This window comes from Grampus griseus (genome assembly GCF_964374135.1).
Source record: "Grampus griseus genome assembly, chromosome: 2".
NCBI lineage: Eukaryota > Metazoa > Chordata > Mammalia > Artiodactyla > Delphinidae > Grampus > Grampus griseus.
Window position 1 is genome coordinate 1795650 of NC_139018.1, and position 10171 is coordinate 1805820.

The 10171-nt window shown below is 49.9% G+C and overlaps 2 protein-coding genes across 3 annotated transcripts in view; one reads left to right on the plus strand and one right to left on the minus strand.

Annotated features, from left to right (window-relative positions):
- Positions 1 to 310, minus strand: part of TDRD9 (tudor domain containing 9) — a gene marked incomplete at its 5' end in the record, with an annotated part of 106748 nt that extends 106438 nt beyond the window's left edge. The window contains one exon of the mRNA XM_082649015.1: positions 105 to 310. Coding sequence (XP_082505141.1) covers positions 105 to 310 — 206 coding nt within the window. The remainder of the gene's footprint in view (positions 1 to 104) is intronic.
- Positions 311 to 5081: 4771 nt separating this feature from the next.
- Positions 5082 to 9795, plus strand: ATP5MJ (ATP synthase membrane subunit j). 2 transcript variants are annotated; one of them, XM_082649620.1, is made up of 5 exons: positions 5089 to 5174; positions 7520 to 7685; positions 8069 to 8192; positions 8928 to 8951; positions 9644 to 9795. In XM_082649620.1, exons 2-5 carry the CDS (start codon positions 7674 to 7676, stop codon positions 9676 to 9678), a joined length of 195 nt encoding a protein of 64 aa, XP_082505746.1. In that variant the 5' UTR covers positions 5089 to 5174; positions 7520 to 7673; the 3' UTR covers positions 9679 to 9795. The 2 variants fall into 2 exon arrangements, with proteins under 2 accessions (XP_082505747.1, XP_082505746.1); XM_082649621.1 differs by lacking the exon at positions 7520 to 7685 and having other exon boundaries at positions 5082 to 5174.
- Positions 9796 to 10171: the final 376 nt, after the last annotated feature.

Genomic DNA, 10171 nt, shown 5'->3' on the forward strand with positions numbered 1-10171 from the left:
GCCGAGGCCAGCGACATGGTCGTGCGGGGTCGGGGAGGCCTAGGTCCTCGTTGCCCAGGCCCGCACCTGCGCCCGCCCCCGTCTGTCCCCCCCAGCCTCCTTACCTCCCGGGCGGCACCAGCCTGGCCTGGGCCTGGGCCTGGGCCGGGGCCGGGGCCGGGGCCTCATGGCCCACGTCCCTGCGCTGCACCTCATCCCGGGCCACCTCGGCCGGGAGGGCGGGCGGCGAGCCCAGCAGCTCCACATCGGTCACCATCTTGCCGATGGTGAACCAGTCATTGATCTGGTCGAGGGTGAGCTTGCGCAGCATGCTCACAGGCCGGCGTCCGCACCTCTTCAACCTCGGGTCAGAGAAGCGGGAACACGTCGCACCACGACGCAGCGCCCGCACGACGCAGCGCCCGCACGACGCAGCGCCCGCACGACGCAGCGCCCGCACGACGCAGCGCCCGCACGACGCAGCGCCCGCACGACGCAGTGTCGGCAGGCCCGCGGCCCCGCCCCGCCGCAAGCCCTCCAATCAGAGCGCCCCACACGCGCCACGCGCCCCACGCGCCACCCTGACCTTGTGCCACCGGCCCCGCCCCGCCCTGCTGCGCCGTGTGAAGCCTGCCGGGAGCGCTTGCCCGTCAGCGACGCCGAAGTCCGGTCGCTGGGGGTCGGCCACCAGGTACCGAAGTTGGCAAAACGAGTCCCTCAGGGCCCCTCGGCCGTCTGGGGGCGCGGCCCAGCATCAGCGAACCCGGGATGCGCAAGAACAAAGCCTCCAGTTTCTCTCCAATCTCCCGCTTTGAGGGCTACTCCATCTGAGGCTTGGTGGGCGCTCTGGGCCAACACGGGACAGACGTTTATTGAGCACCAGCTGTGCGCCTGGCCCAGCGCAGGGTCGTGGTAATAGACCTCAGCATGGAGAAGATGGAAGGCAAACCAGAGCCTGCTAACCTGGGACACCTTGCACCTAAGTTGGGGAAGGGAGCAAGGAAGTCGGGGAAGGCTTCTTGGAGAAAATGACACCTAAGTGGAAACCTGCAGAAGAACCAGGAACGAGCCCGGCGAAAGAGGACTCGGAGGGAGAGGTAGTCCGCTGATGAAGGCCTGAAGGCAGGTGGCCCTGCTGGCTGAAGTGAGGATCTGCAAGAAGTTCAGTGGGGCGAGATCTTGACTAAACTGAGTTCATCTTCCTTCCTTCCTTCCTTCCTTCCTTCCTTCCTTCCTTCCTTCCTTCCTTCCTCCCTTCCTCCCTCCCTCCCTCCCTCCCTTCCTTCCTCCACGTCTCAGGGGTGGTGTCCTCCCCACAGCTAGACAGAAACAGGTGGTTAGAGGTTCGCATTTGGAAGTCGTCAGCAAATGGATGGTGGTTAAAACCACCCTGGGAGCAGCTGAAATGGTCCAGGCCAGAGCGAGTGAAAGTAGACAGAAACTAGGAAGCAGCCTGAAAGAAGGGTCAGAGAGGAAAAATCCAGTAAAGATATACAAAGGAAGAAAGGCAACAGGGAGAATCAGAAGAGTGACGTTACTGCCTGGCCACCTTCACACCGTCAGTGCCCAGTGCAGTGTGGGCTCACAGGAAAGAGCCCTGTGAAGAAATAGGTGGGAGGAATCCAGAGCATGGCACTGGTCAACAGTGTGAGGGCCAATCAGTTAAACAAACACTGGAAAATGCCCAAAGAGTGGCAGATAGGAGGTCAGCCTGAGAACAGTGCAGAGAGAAGTCAGACTAGGCCGGGTTGAGCTATTGGTTTCTTACAAAAAACAAACCCAGCATGGTACTGAGCTAGAAGCCCCAGGCCCTATCTTGGCCACACCACTAATGTATTACGAGCTTTGGGCCTCGTATTTTGACTGTTCCAAATAGTACAGGCTTCAAAAGTCCCCCTCACACGCACATGTTTTGGCAAGGAAAAAAGAACATATTTTTCAATAAGTAAGAAAATGTGATCATAAAGTCATTTAGACTCTCAGTATGTCATTCAGCATTGGTTGGAAAATACTGCAACTTCATCCATTTTGTGAAGGCTAGCACATGTTCTGAATTTCACAAGATAGGCCAAAACCACTTCAAACAACTCTGCCAATCCCATTTGTGTTTCCTAGTACGTTACTGTTCCCACACTACCTTCCTTTGTTGATGTTACAGTGAGTGTGTTTCTAAGTGGAAGTTGCTCTTTTTCTGAAGAAAGTGCCTTTCACGCAGATGTTTTCTGAAGGGCTTTTTCTGTTCGTTGATCCTTTTGGCTTACTACCTCCTTCGGTCCTCCTGAGGTTTGAGTTTTTAACTGAAGTTGAAGGACACCGTCTTGATGCTTCTTCAGTTTTGAAATGTGTTGTCATTTAACTGCCACTTTCCAGACGAAACACTGGTTAACATTCGGTGTCGTGACAGAGTAAACGGCTTTGAGCCCCTTCATTTCATGAGTAGTTCTTGGTTCTCTTTAGTCATCTAGCCCAGCTCATCTGGCATTCCTGCCCAAAGTCCAGAGTTAAAAAGAAGCAGCTTCATAGTTCCGTATAGGCATGTAGACATCTAGGCCAGAGCAAAGGGGAAGGCCACGGCGCGGGCCTTGGTGGAAGTTTCACATACTTGCAACCCCAGAGCAGTTGGAGCTGCAGGCCCAAAGGGAAAACAGCTGAGAGCAATTCCAAGTGATGTTGTTGCTGTGAAGTGGGAGGAGCTTTGCCCAAAATACCTTCATATCTTCAGTGACCTTCCCAGCCACAAAATACAGCATTTTGCATTTTGAATTAATCTGCTGGGATGACCCTTTCTTTAAACATTGTTTTCTTTGAACATGTGTTTTTCATGGGCTACGTTAGATTAACAACTGAGGACATTAAAATTCTGTTGCTCTCAAGTCGAGTTTGAAGTTTAAAAGATTTGTCTTGAACTAGCTTTACAATGATGATGCTCTTCCTTAAGTTCTTCCTAAGTGCTTATTGTCCTCTGCGGTTTTCTAGCTCATTATAAGTCTAAAACATTCTTTTTCTAAGACAGTGTTTCTCAAACCTTGTCCTTGTCTCAGGACCCACTTACATGCTTAAAAATTGTTGAAGAGGGCTTCCCTGGTGGCGCAGTGGTTGAGAGTCCGCCTGCCGATGCAGGGGACATGGGTTCGTGCCCCGGTCCGGGAAGATCCCACATGCCACGGAGCGGCTGGGCCCGTGAGCCATGGCCGCTGAGCCTGCGCATCCAGAGCCTGTGCTCCGAAACGGGAGAGGCCACAGCAGGGAGAGGCCCGCGTACCGCAAAAAAAAAAAAAAAAAAAAATTGTTGAAGAAAAAAATTGTTGAAGACCCTACAGAGCTTTTGTTTACATGGGTTCTATCTGCTTTATTTAGGGATTACAACTGAGAAATGTTTTATTTACTTCTTAAATTCATTTTAAAATGATGATAATAAGACCAGTTGATGTTAAAGGGAATCATTATGAAAAGTCACTATATTTACCCCCGAATTTTGGTGTTTGAGAAGAGTAAAAGACGCTTACATTTTCACAGACCTCTTAATGTCTGCCGTAATGGAAGATAGCTGGATTCTCCTGTTTTTGTACTCATTCTGTTGTGGCATCACAAGCCACACAGCCTCTGGGAAACTCCACCATACACTTGTGAGAGAACTCTAGTGAAAAAGACGAGTAACATCTTACCATTATTACAAACAATAGTTTCGGCCCTCGGGGGCCTTGGGTACCCCGAGACCACACTTTGAGCATCACTACCCTAAGTTTTCCAAGTTTTGCATGCAGCTTCATTTGATCCTAAGCTTTCACTTCGAAGTAGGACCAAGTCTGTTGCTCTTCCTTTCACCCTCCCCATCCTTCCTTCTGAGCTCACTTTCCTTCTGCGTGAATAATGAACGTTGATTTTTTTTTTTTTAATCTGCAGGCCTACTGGTGATTATTCCCTCAGTTCTTAGTTGGCCCAAAATGTCATTTTGCCTTCTGTTCTGAATGCTAATTTCCTCACGCGTGGAATTCTAGATTGGCAGTTATACTAAGACACCAGTTACACCTATGATAGACTTTCTTGCTGTTGCTTTCTCTTTTGTCTGTGTTCCTGAATGGTTTCTTCTAACCCAGCCTCCAATTCAGTAATTCTTCAACTGTCTAATCTGTTGCTAAATCAATCCAACTTCTATTGGGCTCTTTTTCAAGTCAGCTAAGTGGCTTTCTTTTGTTTAACTTTTTACAGTTTCCAGTTTTCTGCTGAGATTTTCAGTCTTGTTTTTTAATTTCTTGCACATATTAAGCATGGTTATTTTTATTTATTTTTTAATATTTATTTTGGCTGCACGGGTCTTAGTTTTGGGATCTTCGTTGTGGCATGTTTAGTTGCGGCATGCAGGATCTTTTAGTTGTGGCAATGCGAACCCTTAGTTGTGGCATGTGGACTCTTAGTTGTGGTATGCACGTGGGATCTAGTTCCAGGACCAGGGATCGAACCTCGGCCCCCTGCATTGGGAGCACAGAGTCTTACCCACTGAACCACCAGGAGGTCCCAAGCATGGTTATTTTTAAAGCCTGCGTCTTTTAGGTCCAGTGTCTTGCACCCCTGTGGAGTCTTTAGATTGTCTGTTTAGTAGAATTACGATGCACAGAATTGATGCATAAAATATGCAGAGCGAAACATGTTAACACAGAGATGGCAAGAAAATCAGAGACGGGAGAGGCAACTTTTCTGCGTTTAACACAAGTAAAGATTCCCTTTTTCGGGTAGACCGACTCGTCGGTTTTGTCCAAGACCTTCTCAGTTTCAGCACTGAAAGTCCCACTCCCAGGCAAATACGAATGGTTAAGTCACGTGATTGACACACACACACACACACACACACACACACACACACACACACACACACACACACACACACACACACACACACACACACACACACACACACACACACACACACACACACACACACACACACACACACACACACACACACACACACACACACACACACACGTTCCCTCCCCCAACCCTCCAGGCGGCCGAACCCGGGCGGCCGCTGGGGGCGCTGTGGTGCGCAGGCGCGGCCGGCGGAGGAGCGCTGGTCTAGGGCGACGCCGCTCCTTCCGCCTTCCCGGCAGGCCCCGCGCGGCGCCTGCGCGCTCAGTGACCTTTCCGAGTCGTCAGCTTTGAGTTGGGGCTGGCTGAGGCGCTAGTCTTTCGCCGAGGTGAGAGCGGGGCTGGGGTCGGCGCTCGGCGCGGGGTAGCCGGTACGGTGAGGGGCCGGATCGCGGGCGGCGAGGACCTGGGGCCCGGAGTGGCCTCCGCAGCGGGTGGGAGCCTCCCCGGTCCCACCGCGGCCACACCTCCATCCCCGCTGACCTTGAGGTCCAACTCTTCTACCTGCCCACGCGCACTTTTTACTTGGGTCCCCCAAACTGTAAAGGGAGGTCGTCCTGGGGTTAGCTGTTATTAGTCGAGGCCGCGCTACGCCTTTTCCTTTGGCCGTGAGAGGTTCAACCACCTAACCGAGCTTACAGGGCAGGTTAGTGATGGAGTCAGGATCCAAGCCGAGAGCTCCTTCCCCACGTTTACTCTCTTCTCTCCTTTACACCTCAAGTTTCCTTGCAAGCACACTGTTCTCGGAGCTACACTGTACGTATGACAGGGCTTTGGGAGAGGGGGAAACGGGGACCAAAACGGGATCGGAGGTTATTGCAATTGTACGGACCTCAGCCTGTGAAGCCCGGTCTGAGGCTCAACGGGTCAGACGTTTCCTGTTTCCAGTGTAAGGTCAGGTGATAGTTTGCTGTTAATGTAACATACCAACCACTTTGCAGACTTAAACGGACACAACCGACACCCACTTGGCCTTTGAATAGGATGGGTCTTTGAAGGAATGGGCACTAATAAAACTCACACAGCTGGGAGACGATGCTAGATAGAGTGAACTCAGGCAGAAAAAGTAGGGGGCCTCATTTTGTAAACATTGGGAACATGTCGCTTGTCCAGCCAGATATGTCAGCCTTGGGCCAAAGGCGGGGTGAGAGGTAAGCATTTGCCGTGTACCTACCCTGAAGCACTCTTGGGTAATTCTAGGTGAGGAGACAACACCAGGGGTCTGGGCCCCGAGCAAAATATGGAGATAACAGAAGTTTCTTTGGCCCCTTCTTACCTCCTTTACACCCTCCTAGTTTGCTTTGCTCTTTTCCTTCTAGATCCTCTTCTGGCCTTGCTCTAAGGCCCCTACCTGACCTGGGCCTTGCCCTCAGCTTCTTAAGGCCTTCCTCGTAGAATCTCAGGAGCTTAGTACTGTTGTAGTCAGCTGGGCATCTGCAGAAATTCTTTCTGCTCTTGCTGCGATCATTTACTGAGTTTGTATTCCACACCAGGCAGTAGGTTGGGGTCCTTTACTTTGAGAGCCCAGTGGGGCAGGTGGAGCTATCCCTGTTTCACAGAAAGGGAAACCTCTGAAATGACAGCTTCAAGACATTGCCAGGATCGAGGGCAAAACAGGCTGAACTGGTGTAGGAACCTAGGATTCGCAGGCTTCCGACCCCATCGGTCTTCCTTCCCAGTCAGTGCTGGGCACAGGGAGGAGAGGAATTTGCTCAGTGCCTCTGAACTCCTCCTGTCCAGGGCTTCCAGAGGCTTCCTCCACATCCTGTTTGGATCTTCTCGTCTGCCTTTTCAGGGCAGGGCTGTGGGTTTCTTGGAACGTTATGCTCTGGCAGAGCATCCCGGTACTGCCTGAAGACAGGAAGTGTGAGGGCAGACACGTCTGCAAGGGGTTCCAGGAGGAGGACACAGCCACGTCTTCCTGGGTCACTCGGGGCTGGCTACCCTTCAGGCCTGGGTCTCAGCCTGGGTATGTTCTCTCTTTGGAAGAGCTGGAAGCCAGTCCTCAGAGCAGATTCTCAGTAATGAGGAGCAGATCCAGCTGGGTGACTTACAGATTCAGCTGTGTGGTCTCAGGCAACTGTGTCCAGCCAGATATGTCCAAGTAGTGCAGGAGATAAGCAAGTAAAGCACTTCGTGAATGCTGTTAAATTTGCATGACATTCTGAGAATAAAAGCTGCGCTCTTTGCTGTGGCCTGCAAGGCGCTGTATGACCTGGCCATCTTCTGTCCACTAGCCCAGCCATGACACTTCATGTAACAAGCACTTGCTGTAGGACAGCAGATACTGCAATTGGCACAGAGCAACCCCTCCATCTTCGTAACAGCCCTCTGAGGCGGGTGCTGTTTTAGAGATGAGGAAACCGAGGCAGTTTAAGTTAGCTGGAAAGTGACAGAGCCAGGATTTGAATCTGAGTGACCACAGTGGCCTTCTCGCTGTTCCTCCCACTCTGAGCATGTTCTGACCTTGGGTCTTGGCCCGTGAGCTGCCTCTACCAAGGACACTGTTCTCCCAGATGCTCTGGCTCTTTAGAGAACTGAAAGTTCTCTCCAAAAAAAGTGAGGTGATGGATGTGTTAATCACCTAGACAGGGCAAGTCCCTACACATCGTGCACATGTATCAAGTCACCACCATGGTGTACACCGTAAATGACTTACAGTTTTATATGTCAGTTATGCCTCAATACAGCTGAGATTCAAACAAAACAAAAGAAGGACTGAGATACAGCTGATGAACGTGAGCCCAAGCCTGGGTGTTAGTGTCACAGGGAAATCACCATGCCTTGACCATGTTCTTCCCCAGCTTTGAACGCCAACAGTTCTTAACATGGTGATGCAGGTATGCTAGTTTCTTCAAAAGTGTGTAATTCTTGGCATAATTTGGGGGCATTCGTGGACGATAGCCTTCGGAGAGGGGGACCATTGATGACAGTGCGGTACAGCACGGGCTGGGAGAGCTCTGAGGCTGGAGGAATGTGAAGTGAGGAGTGCCCGGATGGCCAAGGTCAGGGGATGGTGAGAGGTGAGTGGAGCTTGGAAAGCTGTTGAGAGCAGGAGTCCCCATGTAGATGTTGGAATGGCTTCGGGTAGCAGGTCTGGCATAGGGGCTGCTCCCTGTTGAATAGTTTGGGAAATAGGGTCAAACTTAATAAATGGAAACCTCTTACCAGTTAGGTTTAAAACAATAGTCATGGTAATATTTATCACTGTGTTCCTTTTCAGATGCTTCAAAGCCTTATTAAGAATGTTTGGGTCCCCATGAAGCCCTACTATACCCAAGTTTACCAGGAGATTTGGGCAGGAATGGGGCTGATGGCTTTTATCGTTTATAAAATCAGGAGTGCTGGTAAGTTTCTTTGTGTTTGATTCATTGGAGGTCAAGAAGAAAATTACTTTCAAGAGGAATCACAATTCATATTGTAAAGAAACTGTGGTTCTTAACTAGGAGTGAACATCCGAACCCCTGGTGGTCCTTTGTTAAAATGTGGGGAGTGTAAGAGCTATGTCAGCGATAAGAAATTTGAACAAGACCTTGATATCGGAATTGTTAATTTTCTTAGGTGTGGCAATGGTATTTAGAATGCATAGGAGATATCCTGTTTTCAGAGATGCAGGTTAAAATATTTAGGGATGAAGTGTCATGGTATGCAGTGTATTACTGTACCTTTTCCATTGATCTGAATGTTTAAATATTTTCTTAATAAAAATAGGGGCAGAGTAACCATTTGGTTCTCAGTGAAGCAGAGATGAGGCCCAACTGTGTATGAATGAGCGATTGGTTAAAAAGAGAAAAGAAAGGAGAAACTTTAAACTGCAAGACTGGAGGTTAGGATCTGGTAGAGAGTGAAGAGTCCTGCAGATTCTGAAGGGCTATTTAACTGTTGAGAGAACATCTGTGGTAGAATTTTTACCACTTCTTGGCTTTGAGACACTATAGGAATTCCTATTTTCTGAAAGCTTCATTTAATAGCTTTGCCTAAGCTCTGAACTTTTCAGCCAAATGATGATTTCGACAGTGAGTCGACTAAAGGCATTTTTGTAAAGCATTGACATGACCAATTTTTCTTTCCATTTATTTTAGATAAAAGAAGTAAAGCCTTGAAAGGTAAGATTTCTGCTTCTTAAAATGGATGGGGAATGAAAAAACCCCATCGTACCTTTTTGGGACAAGGTATATCCCTGTTGTGAATTGAAGCTGCTGCGTGGTTCACTAAGCACGCAGAGGCAGTAGGAGCACTTCAGAACGTGGAGAGCGCTGGCCTGCTGGAAGCGGACTCTGAAGTTCCGCCCCCTACAGTCTGTGTGTTAAAAACCGTTGCTCACCCCTTGGGCCAAGTACAGCTTCCAGGAGTGAAATGAACTGATCGGAGCTAGCTGGTGTCACCAGTAGGCAGGAGGAGTTAGCTGTGCCAGTGGGCTGCCCTGTAGAGCGTGTTTTGAAAGCAAGAACCACATAAATTTGTGCCCTAGTGCTGGGCGTTCCTTCACTTCGCTTCCAAAGGACAGTGAAACTCTAGGCATCTGATTCCTGTGCAAACTTAGGACTGGCCCTTGACCTTGGGGAGAAGACATTTCCATGCCGCTTGCTCTTTGCGCCTGCACGTGAGCTGCATGCCCCTGTTGATTCCACAGACCCTCCATGTACATCCGTATAGAAATAACCCTCCATGTGCTCCATCATGTTGAAAGTTGTCCTTTGCATCTTCTGGCTTGTCAGTACATACCTATATAATGAACCACAGTCTGCTTGTTCCTTTCCTCCTAAATTGTATCTGTGTCGTGCTTCTCTTTGAAAAGCTTCCAGTCCTGAGCCTGCTCGTGGTCATCATTAACAAGCTCTCCTTGGATGGGACGTCGGTCTGGCTGTGTTGTGGGAACGTGGGACATCGGGTTGACTTGCAGCAGTGCCGCTGCCCTTGGGCATGAATAAACGTACCTGTGAGACCCATGCTGCCTGCGCCCGTGTCCCTCCCTTCGACCCGCCCCCGCCACACTCCGAGTAGGTCTGCGTGCGCCAGGTGCAGCCAGAGTCTCGCCGAGCTGCCCTGTCCTTAGGAAATCCAAGGGGCCGATGAGTGAACACCTCGGTTAGCACAGGGGTGGAGGGCAGATCTAGGCTTCACACTCTGAAGGTCAGTAAATGGTAAGCAGATGATTCTGCTACTTAACTCCTATGACCTCCCTGAGCCTCTGTTTTCTCATCTGGAAAATGGAGATAATGTGTAAGTTCTAACTTAGAGTTACTGTGGAGTGCAGTAAGAGAAAGTATGCAAGAGCATTATTTAAACTGTACAATGCCTTTTTAAAAAAAATTTTATTGGAGTA

Excerpts from the sequence above, each read along its gene's own strand:
- ATP5MJ (XM_082649620.1), top strand. Across the intron at positions 8,193-8,927 it reads TTATAAAATCAGGAGTGCTG|ATAAAAGAAGTAAAGCCTTG; the intron begins GTAAGTTTCTTT and ends CATTTATTTTAG. Across the intron at positions 8,952-9,643 it reads AAGAAGTAAAGCCTTGAAAG|CTTCCAGTCCTGAGCCTGCT; the intron begins GTAAGATTTCTG and ends CTCTTTGAAAAG.